This window comes from Falco naumanni, chromosome Z, assembly GCF_017639655.2.
Source record: "Falco naumanni isolate bFalNau1 chromosome Z, bFalNau1.pat, whole genome shotgun sequence".
Taxonomy (NCBI): domain Eukaryota; kingdom Metazoa; phylum Chordata; class Aves; order Falconiformes; family Falconidae; genus Falco; species Falco naumanni.
Window position 1 is genome coordinate 23191591 of NC_054080.1, and position 21531 is coordinate 23213121.

At 41.0% G+C, this 21531-nt stretch overlaps 1 protein-coding gene across 1 annotated transcript; it reads left to right on the forward strand.

Moving 5' to 3' along the window:
* Nucleotides 1-3379: 3379 nt before the first annotated feature.
* On the forward strand, nt 3380-19597 carry FEM1C (fem-1 homolog C). Its single transcript, XM_040579959.1, has 3 exons — nt 3380-3509; nt 4116-4845; nt 17041-19597. The coding sequence occupies exons 2-3, from the start codon at nt 4302-4304 to the stop codon at nt 18348-18350; spliced, it is 1854 nt and encodes a 617-aa protein (XP_040435893.1). The 5' UTR covers nt 3380-3509; nt 4116-4301; the 3' UTR covers nt 18351-19597.
* The last annotated feature ends 1934 nt before the right edge of the window (nt 19598-21531 follow it).

A 21531-nucleotide genomic window follows, 5' to 3' on the forward strand; every position in this document is an offset into this window, starting at 1 on the left:
TAATTTTCTTCTTACTAGCTGGTGCAGCGCGTGTTTTAGATTTGATGTGAGAACAATGCTCATGGTGCACTGATGGGTTTGGCTGTGCCTGCGTGGTGTCTATACTCAGTCAGGGACTTCTCAGGGTCTCAGGCCCGGCCAGCCAGAGGGCTGGGGGGGCACGGGGAGCTGGGAGGGGACACAGCCGGGACAGCTGGCCCGAACTACCCAAAGGGATATTCCACACCATGGGGCGTCATGCTGAGTATATAAACTGGGGGAAGAAGAAGGAAGGGGGGGACATGTGGCATTATGGTGTTTGTCTTCCCGAGTAACCATCACACAGGATGGAACCCGGCTTCCCTGGGGATGCTGAGCACCTGCCTGCCCATGGGAAGTGGTGAATGAATTCCCTATTTTGCTTTGCTTGCGTGCACAGCTTTTGCTTTACCTATTAAATTGTTCTTATCTCAACCCTTAAGTTTTACATTCCTTTCTGATTCCCCTCCCCATCCCTCCGGGTGGGGGGAGTGAGCGAGCTGCTGCATGGGACTTGGTTGCCAGCCAGGTTTAAATCATGAAGGGCTGAAACTAAATAATACAGCACTTTACAACCGGATCTTTTGCTGAAAACAGAATTTGCCTCCTAAAATATTATCAATGGTAGTCCTGAAAACCTTCCCACTGTTTCAGACATAGCACTCTATCAAGCATGGTTGGGTGACCTGCGTGTTTTTCCTTATGGTATCACCATTTATACACAAAATGAACATTTCTTCAATCTGGAACTAGGGCTGTGGATGCAGCAGTAAACCACTGCTCTGTGAGATGCAGTGCCACAGAGGCATGACCCAGACACAGAGGGGAGGACTGCTGCGCACCAGACCACAGGTGTCTGCAAGGTAGGTAGCACCTCAGTCCTTGATGTATGTGACAAGTACCTTCTGCTGAATAGCTGTGAGGACAAGAATACACTGAGGTGAGAACTAAATCATGGCAACAAATGTTATTATTCCACTTAATACTGTTCTCTATTCACAGCTTTCAAAAACAGAGTTTATTTGGGGAACAAAACAGCAAAACCAATCAAGCATCAAGGCTAACTGGTCTTTTCAATAGCATGGGCTGCAACAGGGGCACCACAAAAAATCCCAGTCTGACAACACCACCCTTGTTCCCCACAGGCATGGGGCTACAAGAAAGGGGGAGGGAAGTCAGATGAAATTGCCCCTGGCACTGTGTCCCGTGCCAGACTGACTGGCTACAAATGGTTGAAGTTGAAACCTTAAAGTAATGAGTTATCTCTTCTTTTTCACAGTGGTTTAGGTACACTGGGTCAAAATATTTGCTGCTTACTGCTGGGAAGCAGGGCTTAGGTCCATTGTGGAAGTCAGAAAATAACTGCAGTGGGGAAGTGCTGGCTGGGGCTGTGCCTGGACCCACGGCTCTTCGTGCCCCTATGGAGCCAGGTACTGCTGAGCAAGTGCTGCCTCCGTGGGCCAGCATGGAAGTGAGACACGTCCAACAGCAGGCAGGATGCAGCCACATTGCCAGACCTCCCTAAGTCCACTTGTGTACTGAAAGTGACCTTTATAAAGTATAAATACAATTAAATAACTGTTGAAGGCATATCTGTATTGAGGTATGAAAGAGAAGGATGGCACTTACAGAAGTCTAACTCCCGTAGAATTTTCTGTAAGCTTATTCCTCTGCTTAATTCATTTATGCCTACACCTAGTGACTCTTAAGATAGATTTCTGAAATGTCAAAGCATATTTGCCACAGGGGACAAAGGTTTTTGTTTAAAGAAGAACCCCAGCGGTCTGGCAGGCTGTCCCCAAACTCCCCATCAGTGCAGCTCACAGCTCCGTGCCAGGGCTCATTGTCTGCCATGGCCCAGGCAGGAGGTCTCTGCAGAAGCCGTTCCCATTCCCCGCTGGCCTGCCTGCCCACCTTTCCTCCCGTGGGCCCTGCCCCAGGACCTTGGCCTGATTCAGAGCCAGGAGGGTGTGGGGACATGCAGATTTGACATCTGTAGAAGCACTGCTCCATCCACCACTTTACAAGCGACCATGAAGCCCTGCAGTTTGCACATCCACCAGTGCTGCTTGCACTGTGTACTGCCCGCCCAGAAGACTCCAGGGACTGAAGGGGAAAGGTCTGTCAGGTCACCACCTCCGTGTTCCCTCCAGCACAGAACTGTTCCCTACAGTACCTTGTTTATATGTGATATGACCTGCACAGCCCAGACACAAATGATTCTATCAACAAGGCCCCACGACTTCAGAATGATTTTTCTGGCTTGACAACAGCCTCCCTACCAGGATATTATTTTTGATGCTAAGCATGGGCTTTCCTTCATTTTCTTCCCAATTGCTGTTGACTAAAGCTTGTAAAACTCTTCACATAATTCTCCACTTCCCTCACGTGTCTTGAAAAACTACTCTTCTTAACCCAACTTACTTCTAATTTAGCATTTACACACAGTTACATCTTTTAATCTCTCTCCATAAATTAACCACCAGATCCTAAATAATTTTGATTGCTCTTCTCTGTATCCCTGTCATTTTTATCTTTCTGGCTCTGAGATCTGCAGACAAACCAGTCAGCAGCCTTTGTACTGCCTTGCTGGCACAGGGACAAAGGGGCAAACAGCAGCCCAGGCTGTGATATATTGCTTCTGTACACAAAATTTCAAATGGAGCTGCTTTGTGTTTTTTCTTTTTTTTCCCTTTCGCCCCCCTTTTTTTTTCTTTTCTTTTTTTTTTTTTTTTCCCATTTTTTTGCGAGTATGGAGGAGAGGCTGCTAGATTGTATTGCAAATTGATGCCCAAATTACTGCCCTTTAATGCCCATGGGTCTTCTCCAAGTTTGTTTCCGCGTATGGCATCCATCCCTCCTTTCTGTGGCTGGCAGATAACATACTTGATTGGGACAGAAGTTACATTCCCTTGCTCAGGTGCAGCTTTTGCAAGATCTTTTCCCCTTTTCATTATTATAGGAATAAAACAAATGTTACATGCTAAGTCCATAGCAAGCCACGGCAACGTTGCAAATTTTATGCCAGACAGCGACGCTGCCCAGAGCCCGAGCATCCCCTGCGCTGCAAACAGCAGACATTTCACTCAAAATTTATTACTTCATGAGGCATACGTATATGGCATCTTTTACCCCGCGGGGCTGAGCTGCCCCCCGCCGTGGGGCAGAGCCCGGCCAGCTCCGACGCCCCCAGCAAGCCCCAGCCCCGCCGTCGGGGTGCGGCGCGTGGGGCGCCCTGGCGCGCCCCCTAGCGGCCGCCCGCCGTGCTGTCCGCTGCCCTTGAGCGGCGGCGTAGTCCCGCCCCCAGCCCCGCTGCCAGTGGCTGGCGGCCCTGCACGCCCTTTTCTGATTGGTCCCGGCCGCTCTTAGGCGGCTGCGCCTCGCCGCGCTGCAGGCGCCGGGCCGGTGTTGGAGGGAGCTCGGCGCGTAGCGGCCGGTGTTTCCCTGTGAGGCTGGATGCGGCGATAGGGGGCCGACAGCGCCCCGGGAAGGTAACCCGCAGACCGGAGGCCCTCTCTGGCCGGCTTCGGGCGGGCGCGGTGGCCGAGGCGGGCCGTGAGGGAGCCGGGAGCGGGTTTGGGGCCCTGAGGGGAGGGAGGGTGGGGGAGGGGGCTCGCTCGCTTTGAAGCGGGCCGGCGGCCCTCAGGGCGGGCTGAGGGTGGTCGTGAGGGAAGGGGCAGGCTCGGGCTGCCCTTGCCTCCTGAGACCCGGCCAAAGCCCGGCGGCCGGGGCGTGCGTCGCTCTCCCTGGCTGGCGTTGCCCCGCGGGGTGCGTGTCTGCGGGGCTCCGGCGGGGGAGCGGAGGGCGCGTTCCTTCGGCTGCGCCTCAGAACAGGTCGGGATACGGCTCGTCACGCTGTAAGGGCGAAGAGGGTTTTTCCGCAGCTGCTGCGGATAATACGCTGCTAGGATCAGCCCCCTCCCCTCCAGCAGCTTTCCTGAGGGGGCACCGCGCGGCCCGGGAGGTCCCAAGGACGGCAGCTGGACGTTGCCGCACCACTGCAGCGAGTTGTTGGGGTGTCGCTGTAGAAAAATACAACTGCGGTTACTTGTTCGAGAAGTAGGAGGTGAAAAAATCCAGAATTATTTCTCTTGCAGATCTGTAACAAGCACAGCTGGTGCTTTCTCAGGACCCTGTTGAGAGTCTTCATGTTGTCCCATCTAGATGAAACTGATCTGAGAAGAAGCTGGGGACATTCTGTTTGGGCTGTGTGTTTCCAGTAAGCTTTTGTCTGTGAAAAAGGCAGGCGTGTATCCTTCAAGAAGCAGAGAGGTACAGACTAAATGGATCTAAAGACAGCAGTGTTCAATGCAGCTCGTGCTGGCAAGCTGCAGCTCCTTTTGAAGTTACTGGCAAGCAAAACAAGAGAAGAGGTAGCCCTACTGATGTCAGAGAAAACCAATGGTGCCACACCACTTCTGATGGCAGCCCGTTATGGTCACCTTGACATGGTTGAATACTTGTTGGACCATTGCTCTGCGTCAATAGAAGTTGGTGGTTCGGTGAATTTTGATGGTGAGACCATTGAGGGGGCTCCGCCGTTATGGGCAGCATCAGCAGCTGGCCACTTGAAGGTGGTTCAGTGTCTCTTAGATCATGGTGCATCTGTCAACAATACAACTCTGACAAATTCAACACCGCTTAGAGCTGCCTGTTTTGATGGTCATCTGGAAATAGTGAAGTACCTTGTGGAGCACAAAGCAGACCTGGAAGTATCAAACCGTCATGGGCATACATGCTTGATGATCTCATGTTACAAAGGCCACAAAGACATTGCTCAGTATTTACTTGAAAAAGGAGCTGATGTCAACAGAAAAAGTGTTAAAGGTAAGTTTAATTTTTTTACTTTCCTTGTAAATACGAGTAAAGTTACTCATTTACCTTTACGAGGCTGACATCCAAAAATAATATTCTAGTCTTTTAAAGTGGATGAGAAAAAAAAAAGGTGTATAGCTATGTTTTTACTGTGTTTTTTCTCCCAATGTGTTCCTTTGTTAACGTGGGTTGTATAATTTTATTCTAAATTGATAAATTTTAATCTTAAGCCCCTAATTCTTAAAAAGACTCAGTCATATGAAGTGTCATATTTAAGAATGTGAAAAAATACACTTGGTAAGAACTCTTCCTTGTAGTAGGCTGGTGTAGCAACATACTCAAATACATATGAGCATATATTCTTGTTTTTCACACAGTTTCTAAACAAACCAAATACACTGCACATAAAACTTGTGTCAATGCTAGTACAAGGAAAGATGTATAGAGGAGAAAAATTTTCTATGTTGGAAATAAATAACCACTTTGCTTTTTACTCTCCTCTCCCTCTGAATTGTTGAATGATTTTGGAACTTTTTTCAGTGTTAGTAAACAAAAACATTATTAGGATTAAAGAAATGAAGTTACAGGTGACTGTGATATCAACAGAAGAACTGCACAGATCACAAACGTCATCTCTTTGCTCCTGTTTACAATTACCCTGGCGTTATCATTCAAAGTGAAGATTGTTGTTTTTGCTATGACCGTAATTATGTGGACCTTTTTCTTAACAACAGGTTTTTTTATTACATCTTAAACTTGTATGTGGGTGTGATATTTACCTGAAAAGCATGCCAATTATTGCAGGTTAGGGTTAATTTGTAGTTTAGTGAGCCAGGATTGGTTTTCAGCATCTTATTTTATATATTTTTATATATACACACATACAAAAATATTACTGATGTGCTAATAAACTTTTTGTAGCCTAATACTTCCATTGCCTGTTTCAGGCCAATCACATTTGTAACAGTGTACTTACCTTGCAATTATTTCTGTTAAAGTATACTTTGTATCTAGATTATTGTATGATACTGGTAAATGCCAGATATGAGAGTAATCTTTGGAGAAGCTGTTTAGTTAAATATGCCTTTTTTCAGCAAATCATGCAGATATGTGGGTTTAATGTAAAGAAAGCTAAACCACAGATTTGTCATAGAGGTGGGCAGAGCAAAATAAATCTTCCTTTGTAACGATTTAAGGTTGCTTGTGAATCATCATGGACTTGTGATAGGATAAAAATGTCATTTTTCTAGACAGGGTTCTTGGAATAACAAGCTAAATATAAAGTGCTCCTTAGTTTTAAACCTATCCCTTTATGTGATTGGTATGAACAGTGCAGTGCTGTTAATTCTGTGATGTAACAGGGAAAAAGATACATCTCAGCTTCCCACACTGCCCGCATCCCCACTCCCTCAAGTTTGTGTTGGTGGAGTAGGGTTTACTGGTCCTTAGTGTTCAGTTTACTAGTGCATTAGTATTGTTTGTCTTTGTTTAAATGGCTGACTGGCAGCCATACACTCCTGCGGATTTTCTCAGTATTCTGTTTCTCTCTTACCTTAATTCCTTCCTCTCTCTGCTTGCTTTACTTTGTGTGACTCACAACTAGGCACATGAGCAAAGGTTTGTATGGTATAACTGATCCTTACTTAAACTGAATGTAAAAAAATGTTGGATTGCATAAGTTTTAGCTCATTACAACTCAATTTTTGCTTTGATCTGCTATGTTTACAAACATATGTGTACGTAATAGGCATCTATTGGTCAAGTATGTGGAATACATTTTTGTGTGTGGAAATCCCCTCTGATATGACACAAGCATACTTTTTATTTTTGACGTCTTAAAGCAGCCTGATCTCCGAACAGAGAAAGAAAGTACTATAAACCCTGAAAGCGAAAGCTATGGAAAGGCAGAACTGAACAAAACTGATAGCCCTAAGTATTGCAACAGTATGGGTATTGCAGTGGCTGAGGCTCAATAACTAACCTTCTCAGCTTTGTTTTGCAAGAATGCTTAGCGCCTATTAATTTCAAAATTAGTATTTCCAAAAGGATTTATTTTACGTTGTCATGTTCCACTTGAAAGTCTCTGTGTATTACTTTCAGTTTCTGCTCCTCCCTGCTGTGTACTAAACAGTTGACAATGTGTCTGCACTTGTAGTAAGGAGATACAGAGAACCTGTGTGCTGTGCTCTGGGGTAGTAGAAGTTGTTGCTATCCTTACGTCTGAATTCTTTTCAGACAGGCACCTTCCTGGGCCATGTATGCAGAAGCCTATCTGTGGAAAAATTAAAAGCTTTAGCTACTGTAAATGTTGCTGCATTTAAAGTTACAACTCTCCTTATAAGAACAAAACTATGTAACTTCAGTAGCAATGCTGTTGCGGGAGATTACTATAGATTCTTTCCCAGATTTTATCCTTAAAACCAGGGTGAGGGCAGAATTACTTGAATTATTCCTTGTGGTTTTCTACTGGATTTTCATATTGCAAGGTAGAACTTAATTGTTTTAAAACCCAGGAAAATCTAGAGCTGGGAAAGATATGAAAAATTTTAAAATATTGACAGTTCCAGGGGAAAATCCAAATATTTTGAGATGAGAAAATAGGTAAGTTCACAGGCATCTAAACGTCTGGGTGACAATGGAGGCAGAGTATAAAAGAGCGAGTGAAAACACGTGGTGAAATCCTGCTTCTGAAATACAAGCAGAATCCTGCAACTGTGTTTTGGACTATGGAAATTCAGAATGCGGAGGTTCTTGCAAGACGTTGTGAAAGTACAAAAGTACAGCTGGGAAACGATTCAGATGTTAAAGACTTCAGAGTCTGAGTCAGATTAGGTGCTACGTCGAGGTAAGGTGTAGTTCTGGCATTGTCTTGCTGGAGAGGGTGACAAAGAAGTAGTGTTTGGTGCTATACTGTGAAAGATGGCCAATGGTTCTGAATTTAAAGTACAAGCCTTTAGTTGTCTTTGTTTCTACTGTTTTGCTGATCTGAACCTCCACAGTTTCCCCAAACTTTTATGAAGCTCGTAGGGAACAGATATGTAAACCAAGGATTTTTTTTTTTAAAGAATGTTTTAGGTTATGACCAGTGTTAGTGAGGGGAAAAACTGATGCCTGAGGTAAGAAGGGTGAGTTTTTTTTCTCTCAGAATTGTGGAAAACAGCAAAGATCTCTGTAGAGTTTTGTCTTTTCTGTTTTTTCTTTTTTTCTTTAAGAAAGGCAAAAAGCAGCCAAAGCAATACTTGCAAAGTGAGTTAATGGACCACTGTCTTCCTAATTCAGAGGCTTCTCCAGTATGTTACTCGTAGTTTAAAAAAGTTGCAGATTAAAAATAACAACACTTATTAACTTTCACTGGTATAAGTCTTGAATGGCAAGTTGGGGTATTTTTTTTGTTTTGGGTTTTTTTGAATGCGCCCCCCCGCCGCCCCCCCCCCCCCCCCCCCCCCATTTAAACTTAAAGACCTTAAAGGGTTTTATACTGCTTTTAAAAGGGGGAGCAGTGTAGATAATGCTAGAGTAGCAGAAGCTTTTTCAGGAAGAGGTAGAACCCTAGAACTAAGTCTGAAGTGAAGCACAGACCTACCCTTATGCTGGGTGAGGAGGATTTCTGTGTGTCAGCTGAATGCAGTTTTCTGTTCTGCTGCATTGCAAAGCCTGCCAGTGATCTGTTAGAGTGCTCCTTCATCACATTCAGAACAGACTGCTGGAATCTTGAATACGGGTTTTCACTGGTGTGTTTCTGTGCACAGTCTTGGTTTGGCTGCTGTGTGTAGGGAGGGAAGCGCTTCATGTAATTCAAGTGGCAGCAGTCTCTGGGGCCTTCAAATTAGAGATTTGGGCTCTCTTGGGGATATACCTGGGCTGTGTTTGTTGGATTTTATATTTGAAAGAAAATATTTCATATAATTGCTCCAATAAAATGATCTGCATGCAAAATAATTTTAAAGGGATCTTATACATCTGTTCTAACTCCAGACAGGACACTTGTATCTTGCATTTTGAAAATTCATAATGCGTACTTTGTTAATTTGTGTTACACTTTATCTTCCTCCACCAGCCTTGCTGCAATAATGGAGATTCATTCCCTGCCTTTCTGCAATTAGTGAGTTAAATTATAGGTTAAGTACACAGGTGCTGATAGCCAGGGTGGTCTGAACATAATGATACAGGGAATAAGGACTGTTTTCAAACGTATCTGCTTGAAAGGCAGATACTTTTTCTGAACATGACTTGTAAGTATTTCCATTGCTCAGCTGCTTGGTATGTGGTCCTTTTCCCTTCAAGGTGATATTTGTGGTCTTCACTAACTCTGTTCCTCTTCTGTAGTTAGCAGATTCATCTGGTAGCCAAAAGACTAATTTTTCTCCTCCTGAGTATTAGAAAATTTCCTAAGAACTGCTGGACCTTTTAGGTGTTCAAGATCTGCACAGTGATGTCTGGTTGCAAGCCCTGATTCTTTGTTGTTTATGATCCTCCATAGTACTGTGGCAGTTGGAGGGACTTAGGTATTTTGAAAATGCAAATGAAAACTGTGATTGAATATTTTATTCTTAAATTCCACTGGCACAGTACTGATTAGAATACCTTTGTAAAATAATGTGGAGGACCAGGCTTGTTGAATTTGCTTCCTCATTTTGGAAACTATAGAGGCATACAGGCCTCAGTCTCTATCGGTACTGTATCAAAGTTATACGTACAGTAATACTATATCAAGGACTCATGCTATTTCAGTATTGTTATTTATCCAGGTGCTGGAAAGTGTAACACTCAAACCTGCTGGTAAGGACCGGGGCGGCGAGGGCGAATCTTTTGCAGAATTGGCAGACTCAGAAGCAGGGGGATTAGAGAGATTCACACTCTTTGCTGTATGTGGTTTACTATATGTTAAAAATCATTAATTTTCTCTTGCAGTAAACATTAAGGAGTCTGACAGGTTTGTTCTCTTCTGAGGTTGTTTGTCTTGTCTGCTTGCCAAGATTCATTTAGAGGGGGAGTGGTATAAAAAACAAAATTGGAAAGCTCCTCTTTTTTTCCTTCCCACTGCCCCTGCTCTTGCCCCCCTCTCCCCATGCGTTCCCCTCTTTCCTCTCTGTTGTTCTCTGTTTATAAACCCTTACTCCAAAAGTATTCTGTGTATTTTCTTTTGGGGGGTGTGGTGTGTGTGTCTCCTTTTTTCGGTTGGTATTACATGGGCAGTGCACTGCATTTTGTAGATACTTTGTGTGTGATGCTATGTGGAAACAACTTCCATAGGAATGCCTGCATAGAATAAGGAAGATACAGTTTAAAGGAATAAATTCTTGAATTTCAGTTAAAAGGGAGCTTATATTGAAATTAAATTAACAGCATGCTTCATATTGGTAATTGATAATGCAAGTTTTTGTGAAGTACTTTGAGCAAAAGAGTGATTATTTCTTTATAGTATATGGAAACTAGACTAAAAGTTGTTGCGATTATCAGCTCTTTGCAATTTTTACTTGATTTCTTCTTAAAGGGAAGACATACCTTTAGGTTTGGGTTTTTTTGTTATGCATATGAAATAGGGATGTGTAACATTTTTCTTGTGTACTTTCCATGTTTGTATATATGTAGCTATAACTTCTTTTTTTTTTTTTTTAAAAAAAAGTAAAACCAGGAAGAATTAATTACTTACTGCTCTGTTAGGAAAAAAAAAAGTAAATGCTACCTGAACAAATTCACTTTATAAAAGTGATTGATTTAATTTATAAGGCTGCAAAAATATTGTCATGGTTAACTCTGGCTAGCGACTGAGCCTCGTGCAGCTGCTTGCCTCCCCCTACAGTGGGATGGGGGAGAGGACCAGAAGAGTAAAATTGAGAAAACTTAAGGGTTGAGATAAAGGTAGTTTAATAAGTAATGCCAAAGCCGTGCACGCAAGCAAAGCAAAACAGGGAATTAATTCACCGCTTCCCACGGGCAGGCAGGTGCTCAGCCATCCCCAGGGAAGCCGGGCTCCATCACACAGAATGGTTACTTGGGAAGACAAACGCCATCACTCTGGAAGGCCCCCCCTTCCTGCTTCTTCCCCCAGTTTATATACTCAGCATGACGCCCCATGGTGTGGAATATCCCTTTGGGTAGTTCGGGCCAGCTGTCCCGGCTGTGTCCCCTCCCAGCTCCCCGTGCCCCCCCAGCCCTCTCGCTGGCCGGGCCTGAGACCCTGAGAAGTCCCTGACTGAGTATAGACACCACCCGGGCACAGCCAAACCCACCCGTGTGCTGTCAGCATTGCTCGCACAGCACAGCCACAGCACAGCTGCACCCGCTGCGGAGAAGGAAGTTAACTGCACCCCAGCTGGAACCAGGATAAATATATACATGGGGTTACTTTTGCATACAAGTCAGTAATTTAAATTAGTGTTTTTTCTCTTTCTTTTTCTACTACCCAGAAATTTGATCAAGCATTTTGAAAGTGTTAGGAAGTGGATGTACTTAATTGGTTGCAATTCAAACCACTTTCTGTGTCATTGCTTCATTTTCTTTCATACCCATGTCACAAGCTACCAGTCTATTTTAGTAATTATTTGCTTTTGACATAGGAAATCATGGCCTCGTTATGAATTTGAATGCCTGACCCCCACTCTGATAAGCTTTTAGTAGCACTGGATGAAGAATTAGTTCTGTGATACATGAAGTGTTTGTGTAGTGTGCATGCCATTTTAAAGAAGGACTGTAACAAACGAATAAAACATGATGCTCCTGCATCAACTGAACATACCTTTATCTTTAATTCATTTTTGCAAGTTTTGGAAGGACTGGAGGTGGAATTATTCCATTTCTTTGTTGCTGCTTTTAATTAAAGGAAGTTATTAGGTAACATGAATAGTAAAGTTTTATACAGATGGAACCTATTTGTAAGTAGTACTAGCAGTATGGTGTAGTGGTACCTATTTTCTAACAAAGAAGTACTGTGACTACCAAAACACTCCCAGTCCAATTTTGTTTCTGTGCAAGAGCTTTTCATGTTGTTGTAATATTAGCTATCTTCTATATATGATTGAATTACTGCAGATCATTTTAAAATTGAAAATACATTAAGAAAATTAAATGAAACCTATTTTGAAATAATAATACACACCTTTAAAAAAATATTTGAATTTGACCAACATCTTCCTATGTGTGCCCTGGAAAACTGCTTATCAAGGAGAATGACTTTCAAATTTTACATTTCTAGCCTTTTCCCTTTTTAATATAGTAGTAGATACAATGTTTGTTTTTGTTACAAAAATATGATTAACTACTAAATTGTGTTCAGCCACTGTTTATTCCTGTCACTATAGACAATACAGTGTTTTTCAATTGGATGAATTAATTCACAGAATAATGATTGATTTGCTATACTTCCTTGAACTGTTCAATTCATGGCTAGTATATGGAACGTAGTCTTTGAATTAGGTATAATGGCCACTAGCATGTTTTCTTTCAAGTTCTTCCTCAAATTTTAAGACTTGATACTTGCTAGATATAGATGGATGGTAATCTTGTTATTTCTTAAGGCTGGGGTTTATGTTTTCTAAGTTGGCAGCTCTCAACTGTCTTCCTCTGCCCACTTTTCTGGAAACTTGGGCTTTTTTACGATGTATCATTTCCACTGCTGTACCTGTACCATCCAGTCAAACTTAAATAAGGTGCAGCCACTAAAAAATAGCGGTGCTGGCCTTCTTTTATTAGTTTGTACGTGGCTTAAAATAATTATAGTTATTTTAACTCCAAGGGTTACTACAATGTAAATAGCTTAAAAATGCTACTTTTGATATGCTTAAACAGCTGTTACTCACAGCTTATGTCAGTAATTGTATTAAGAATAAAAAAAGTGTTGATTTTTTTTTTTTAAATCAAGGACATCCAGTTGGGCAGAGTAGTGAAATTCCTTGATGCTTTGAGTGTATTTCCACATGTTCTGCATAGCTGCGTTGTAAATTAACGACATACAGATTGTTGAATTGGACCTGAAGTTACCCAGGCAATGGCCAAGTTTAATTTGTGTGGATTTTTCCAGTATTAATGTGTCATAGCATGTATGCCTGGCAATTGATAAAAGAGTGTCAAGAGCAGCATTATATGGCAATGGATCTACGGTGTGTAATATGAATAGCTGCCATTGATTGTATTGTTAAAACCAGCAAGATGTATACTAATAGTTGTGAAGCAATATTAAGAACAGTGGTGTTATTAGTACCTTTTCACTTATCTTTAAGATGCTTTTATGTTACAAGTTTTTAAATATCTTAAAAAAATATTAATTTGAAGGTAGAAAACAGGTGCCTGTTCCAATGTTTCAGAGCTCTGTTGAGAGAAGTGGTGTATGGACTTGAATGCACCCTGAAACGGCTGTGTTAATTGGTGGCTCAGCCAACACCCCGATGCATCTGGTTTTGTCTTTATCACTGAGTGTGGAAGTGCAGGTGGTGTGAGGAACCTGCCAGTCTTTAGTTCTGAATTGAATGCTGTAGCTGCGTTTTAACTAGGCTTTCTCCAGCATAATAAGCATTCTTACAGTATATGTGTGCTGGTGAGTTTGTGTATTTGTCTGCGTTTGACATCTTCCCATTTTAGGAGTTTAAGGGTCTCACACCCCTCAATACTGAAGTATCAACAGTGTTCTGGTCTGCAGTGTGGTAAGGACAAGAGGGGATTACAGCTGGTAAACTATGCATGTCAAATTTGCCTGACTTAACCCACCTAAATTTGATTGAATCTCCGTTTATGTGCTTGGAGATTTTGTTGCTCGTGCTAAAGACTGTAGTGTGGCCAGACCTATAACTGACTTAACGCTCTCTATGAGTGATAAAAATTGCCTAAGGTATCAAAGATTGAAGATCACTTGTCATTGTAAGAAATGGGTTTAGCTTTGTGAATCTTAATCTAACAGACAATTTCAAGTGCCACTTTGTGTTGGAGTGTCCTCTTCAGCTTACTTGTTAGGAAATGATAATAAAATCACTGGCCACTATTCCAAAATGTTTCAGGGAAAGAATATTTTCCAAGTTAAGTTCACTGTTTGTTCATGAAACAATCTGATATTTTCTGTGGGGTTTTGGTTTTTTTTAATGTTTGGAACTTGCACTCAAAATACTGGCTGGGGGGACAGAATATGTTCCTAGCTCTGCTATAATTGCAAAATCATGTTAAACTTGAGTCATAAGCTTTTGAAAATAACTTTTTACGCATCTTTTATATGAATTTGATTAGTGTGTCAGCTAAGTCTTAGTATCTGCTGAGTCTGGATTGAGACTCAGTCTGTCCTGAATAACTGCCATTCCTCTTTAGCGCTGTTCTTGTGGTTGCTGGAATTGAAAGCAACAAAGAGGCCTTGAAATGTGCTCTGAGCTCTTCAGTTTGAGAGAACAAACAAGTTTGAGGAAGAAGCAGCAGACCAATTTACATGTAAAGTTTTGAGAAGTGAGAGATATGAAGAGAAACAGCTAACAGAGGCTGTTTGGAATACTAGTGGGGAACCTAAGGCAAAATACCCAGTGTCCATTAGAAAATTTTCATCCAAACAGACCTTGAGTCTCTATATACCACTTCTTCTGCATACCAAAACTTGCAAAAGCATTGGATGAACATTTTCTTGGCTTGATGGCTTGTCAACAGAAGATAAAAGCAAGCTACTGCATGATAATCTGCTAATTCAAAACACCGAATAGAGGTCTACGTTGTAGATCTGAGGTGTCTGGTTTTGCTGGCAACAAGTGGGTATTGAATTTAGAGGACAGTCATTATGGCTTGACCAGATATTTCTGAATGTTACTTTTGTGTTTTTTCTTCAACTTTAACCTCTTACTGTGTCTTGTTAGAAGGAAGATGTGTGATATGAAGTCACAAATGTAAAAGCTAGATGATATGAAAATTATTTGTAGGGAACTACATTAAGGTCTTATAATTGAAATGAAAATGGAACAAATTTTCTATTTCTGAACTGCATTTAATAAGTATGAATCTTTTTCCTTATAGACGTGTGCATATGATAAATTCAAAAGCAAAACATTCAAAGTTAGTACATGTGTATATATATATTTAAGACAGGGTAAACAACGCATTCTCAACAGAAAGAACATAATAGCAGAAAGACTTTACCTCCATTTTAGTTTTAATTTGTTTCTATACAGTGTTCAGCTTTTAAGACAGATCTTGGTCGTGCTTTTGGTTTGAGTTTGATTAGCTAAGTACTGTAGTATAAAGAGTGAATTGCATTTTCTAGAGATCAGAGCCTGGAAAAAAAATCGGAGTGTGTGAATATAAATAGAAACTGTTTAGATCAGTAAATTATATAAATACATGCTTAACCCAAATATGAGCTGAAGGTTTCAAGACTACTGCTGTCTCCTTACCCACTGTAGTTCTGTTAAAAACTAGTAATACAACAGCAAAGCACACTGTTAATTGCTGTCTTGTTGGCAATAAGAAAAAAGCCTAAAAAATTGCAAATTAGAGAAGTTTTCTGAAACTTCTCAAATTCTAGAAACCAAATCTGATGACTATGACTGGGCAGAGAACACTTAGAAAAGGAGGTCTCATTTGTGAATGTGGAAACTCGCTGAAGTGCAACAGAAGCTGATGATCTCATGGGCAGTTAGTTGGAATTTGCAGCTCTAAAGATGTAAGAAATCTCAGAGCCAGAATTTTTACATGAGCATTCTGTTAGTTACATATTCATTTAGTGGGAGGCTGAAAAGTTACTATACTTGAATCTGTAGTATGTATAATATAAAGAGCAAGGTAGTTATAAACTGTGTCATTTTAAAAGCAGTCAACAGCATAAGCGACTATGTTGGGAGGCAACCAGAAGCATTTGTCTCCTTCTCCAGAGAAGTACTTATGTTTGAAGTTAAGCAAAATTTTCACCTAGTTGAAACCTAATAGTTAAATATTTAGCTGTTGTGTCCAGTGCTTGCTGTCTAATTTTTTGTGAATAGGGTTTTCAAACAGGTGGCACTAGTGCTTACTAGAAATTTCCTTACATGGTGTTAGAACTAGAATGCCTTTAAATAAAAGACTGTGAATTCTCACGCTAATGAGAAATAATGTGAATGTGAATGATAAGACACTTAAGATAGATGGCTGTGTGTTGTTTGTCGGAAGTTATGTTTTTCTTCTTGGCTTTGGGAATCCTAACTGGAGGAGCAGAGGGATTACTGAGCAACTTCAGGATAAAGACCTAAGAAAACATTAAGATATCCACCTTCCTCAGAATATACTGGCAGTCTCAAAAGGCCCCAGCTGAGATGAAGGGCCTGTTGTGGTGATTTTATTTTCCATTGTATTGGAAATAACTGTGTTCCACAGTTAATTGCTTCAAAACATATATGTCACCTGTTTGGCACATGGAGAGAGGAAGAGATACAGTGTAGAGGCAAACAAAGCCAATGTTGAGTTGGCCCAGCTTTAATTTTCGTACAGGTCTCATTACTTTTTAGTCGCTGGCGGAGATTGAGAGAAAGGGAAATCTGACAAGGGAAGAAGGAAAAAGTGAAACAACTTGGAGATAGCAAGCTTAAGTTTCTGTTTGCTACTTGAAAGCAAATAGAAAATCCCTTACAGAATAGAGTAGTTCCGTTGGAAGGTACCTACAATGATCATCTAGTCGAACTGTCTGATCGCTTTACAGCTGACCAGAAATTAAAGCATGTTATCCAGGGCATTGTCCAAATGACTCTTAAACACTGACAGGCTTGGGGGCATCAACCACCTCTCTAGGAAGCCGGGTCTGGAGTTTGACCACCCTCTTAGTAAAGAAATGCTTCCTAATGTCCAGTCTAAACCTCCCCTGGCACAGCTCCACAAGTAGTTCCCTGTTTAGCCAGGCTGGTCTTCTGCTGTTTGCTTGACATTTAACATAATGGAATTGCCTGCTCCTGCACTTCTATGTAGTGGAGAATTCAATTTTAATTCTGATCTTTTTTAATAATGAGACAAAAAGGGTCCTTAAAACCTGTTTAATTCCTTCAGGCAATAAGATCGAGCAGTTTTGTTTGTATAACTGCCTGGCAGCCTTGATATTCAATCAGATCTTTAATGTTTTACTTGGCCTTTCATAGTCTCTAGATGTCAAAACAGCTATTTTTTTAACTATTAATGTTTAGCTTTTTAAAAAAGTATTTTAAACTGATTTTTCTTAACTATTAGTGGGGTTTGGACTACAGTTCAACTATGATTCACATAATGGTGTTTCTTCTTTTGCAGGAAACACTGCGTTACATGACTGTGCGGAATCTGGAAGTCTGGAGATCATGAAGATGCTTCTCAAGTACTGTGCTAAAATGGAAAAGGACGGTTATGGAATGACTCCCCTTATGTCAGCTAGTGTGACAGGCCACACAAATATTGTGGACTTTCTGACACAGCATGTACAAACCAGTAAGGCTGAACGCATAAATGCTCTGGAGCTTCTAGGAGCAACGTTCGTGGACAAGAAGAGAGATCTGCTTGGCGCCTTGAAGTACTGGAAGCGAGCTATGGAAATGAGATACAGTGATAGGACTAATATCCTGAGCAAACCTGTGCCACAAACGCTAATTATGGCATACGATTATGCTAAAGAGGTAAACAGCTCACAAGAGCTAGAAAATCTCATTGCAGACCCTGATGAAATGAGAATGCAAGCGCTATTAATTAGAGAACGTATTCTTGGCCCTTCTCACCCAGATACATCCTATTATATTAGATACAGAGGTGCTGTCTATGCAGACTCTGGAAACTTCAAGCGTTGCATCAATTTATGGAAATATGCTTTGGACATGCAGCAGAACAATCTTGATCCACTGAGCCCTATGACAGCCAGCAGTTTACTGTCATTTGCTGAACTTTTCTCCTTCATGCTACAAGATAGGGCAAAAGGCCTGCTAGGCACTACTGTCACATTTGATGATCTCATGGGTATACTGTGCAAAAGTGTGCTTGAAATAGAACGGGCCATGAAACAAACCCAGTGTCCCCCTGATCCGATACAGCTGAACAAAGCCCTTTCCATCATTTTGCATTTAATTTGCTTGTTGGAGAAAGTACCTTGCAGCTCAGAACAGGAGCATTTTAAGAAACAGACTATTTACAAGTTTCTTAAGCTTCAGCCCAGAGGGAAGAATAACTTCAGTCCACTTCACCTTGCTGTTGATAATAACACTACATGTGTGGGTCGCTACCCAGTTTGTAAATTCCCCTCTCTACAAGTTACTGCTATCCTGGTAGAATGTGGTGCTGATGTGAATGTCAGAGACTCAGATAACAACAGTCCGTTACACATTGCTGCGCTGAACAACCATCCAGACATCATGAATCTTCTTATCAAGTCAGGTTCACACTTTGATGCCACAAACTTGCATAAACAAACTGCTAGTGATTTGCTGGATGAGAAGGAAATAGCAAAAAATTTAATCCAGCCCATAAATCATACTACATTGCAGTGTCTTGCTGCTCGTGTAATAGTGAATCATAATATATACTATGCAGGGCACATCCCTGAGAAACTAGAGAACTTTGTTTTGCTCCATAGGTGATAGCATGGAGTCCCAGAGTACTGATTTTGAAACACGACTTGGTGAAGATATTTTCCTTGAGCACTGTTGTGATACACCAGCGTTCCCTTAGCTTGCTCCATCGTGCTGTCATTGGCTAAAGTATTGTTAGCATCAGATCTGCAGAGTTGGTTACCCAGTATTTAATATGAACATGCCATATAATATATTTTGTGGATTATTTAGATATGTAATGCCACATCTAGACTCTTTAAAATTGTCTGCCAAAGGCTTGTCTATTCTGGTTTTACTTGCCTGTTGGGTGTTTGGAACTGGGTTGAATATCTTCCACTGATGTCTTTTTGCTATAACTGTTATGTGGATTTTATACAGTTGAAGGGTCATCTTCTTTTGGTTTTGCTTGAGCATTTCTACTCTTCCTGTATTCTTTTTCTATGGACTCATTGCTAAATTGTACAAGTTGTATGGACTTGTTAACATTTGCAACTACCATAAGTGCTTTTATCTTCTCTATAGTGCATAGAGGAACATGACTGTTGTGTGTGAGCATATTTCTATGCAGCACTTGGCCAATTTCAACTTAAATGCCAATTTTGTTTTGCAGTTTGTTTGGAGCTCTCTTGAGAATGCTGTCTTCATAGCATGATTAATTTTGGAGTTTACTTACCAGCTCTCCAGACTTGGGTTTGACTTTTTTGACTGCTGTAACTGAGGTTGCTTTCCTTTTGATCTTTGGAAACTTGTGCTAAATTTGGGAGAAGAAAAATCTTGCTTTTTCTCATTGTAGTCCACTTAAAGTTTAAATCTGAAAATTGTTTTACTGCATTGTGCAGTTAGGGAAGAGTCCTCATTGTGTATGACTGACACCTTCCCCTTTGCACTGATGTCTTGTTTGTGCTGGTTATGTGACTAGATGTGAAGTTTGCTCAGAGTTTAACCTTGAACTTAATGATACACTTTAAAGAGAAATAAGTCAAATGTATGCTGTAGTTTAAAATTTACAAATCAACTTTAGCTGCAAAAGAAAATAAAGCATGTTGATGGCATGATGCTTATCAGTCCAGATCTAGACATCATCTAATATAGTAAGTGGCTGTTTGCCAGGGTATTGGAAGTTCTCTAGCAGTGTCCTTTTTTCTTCATTTTATGTATCTTTTTAAATACTTGCATGGACTTTATATCTCTACTATGCCGTCAGCTGTACTTAACAAGAAAGCAGAAGTTCTGTTGTGTATGTAGCTCCTAATTAAAGTACCTATTTTTATAATATTTGCACAACAGCTTAGCTTTTACAACAGAAAGGGCTCTTTTGAATTGATAAGAAATCTAAACAATGTTAAATCTGAGTGTGAATCAGGTATTTAATATAATTCAGCACTTTACTGTTGATTAATAGTAGAATTTATTGTGGCACATTAGACCTGCAAATGTCTTAAATTTAAATTAGTTTCTGTTGGATAGGCAAGTTTGCTTGCAGGTTTAGTTGTCAAGCCTATTGAATGTCGGTGGGCTTGATACTTTATTTCAGTGGTGGGCAGTTAAGTGTGCCTCTGGGGTTCTTGCTCCAGAAATTCAACAAGTTGATTTAGGCCTTTGGCAGTGATAGACATATTTAGAAGCCAAGTTGATTAAAGGTAAATTGAGGTGAGTCTTTTTTAAATATTTTTATTTCTTAAGTTGATGTCAGAATTCTTTTGTTGTTTGTAAATTACATTGAGGAAGAATGTGTCTTAGGAGCATATAAGAATAGTTCTTCCTTGCTTTTGGGCTTTTGGTATTCCTGTTAGTGTACAGCATGGTGCCTACCAGCTTAGCCATTACTGGGGAAAAATATGGGGATGCTTTTAAACAAAGATCTGTTGAAAGCAGTGCTGTTTGTGTATTGCCACTTTCAGAGTCTGTATTTTGAAGCAACCTTCATCTGTTTGTCCCATGCCATGTCTACACTGTATGAAATTATGAGAATCATAGAATCTCATAGGCTGAAAAAGACCTTTAAGATCATAGAGTCCAACCGTTAACCTAGCACTGCCAAGTCCACCACTAAACTATGTCCCTAAGTGCAATACCTCCAGGGATGGTGACTCAACCATGTCCCTCAGCAGCCTGTTGGAGTACTTGACAACCCTTTCAGTGAAGAAATTTGTTATGATATGCGATCTAAACCTCCTCTGGCATGACTTGAGGCCATTTCCTCTTGTCCTAGCACTTCTTATGTAGAAGAGACTGACACCCATGTTGCTACAGCCTCCTTTCAGGTAGTTGCAGGGTGTGATAAGGTCTCCCCTCAGCCTTCTCTCCAGGCTAAATAACCCCACTTCCCTCAGCTGCTCCTCATCAGACTTGTGCTCCAGACCCTTCACCAGCCCCACTACCCTTCTCTGGACACGCTCCAGCACCTCAAAGTCTTTCTTGTAGCGAGGGGCTCAAACCTGAACACAGTACTCCAGGTGTGGCCTTACCAGTGCAGAGTACAGGGGTATGATCACTGCCGTAGTCCTGGCTGCACCATTTCTGCCTGGTACAAGCCAGGGTGCTAGCTGCTCTCACAAATACATAGGAGTAAATTTCTATTAAATTGGCTGAATTTCTCTGATTTGTAATGATTAAAACACATGATACCCAAGTTGTCATTTGTGTGAACATCTAGGTTGATTTTTGATTTTTTTTTTATTTTTTAATAATTTTCTACTATTCTGTAAGTAGGGATAATCAACAAATCACTAGAAATGATCCACATTACTCTTCAAGTCATTAAACTAATTCTTTTTCTATAGGTCACAGAGAAAGGGGTTTTTAGAGTTTGAGATTTATACTCTGGAATCTCTGCTCTTTAGTGGTTTTAAGTTTCTGTCTTTCTAACTGTCAAACCCCAAAATGTTTAAAATTAGTTGGATATTATTAATCTGCAAAAATTGTTAATTGTTAGCAAATTTTTAAATGGAAAACATTCCCAGAAGAGGAAGCATATCACTATTAAGTATATGTAAACCTAGTGAAAATTGCTACAAGGCAGGCTTATTCTGTTAGCTGCTCTTTAAAAACAAACTAATTTAATAGGATGCACTGATTTATTGTATGTAGTTCTGTCTAAATATCAACCAATGTGCATCAGTCCTAAAGACTGTCACCTCTGTGCAGAATTTAATTTTTCATGGTGATAAGGCTATCTGCTGAACTGTTGCCTTGCTGGATACTTGGG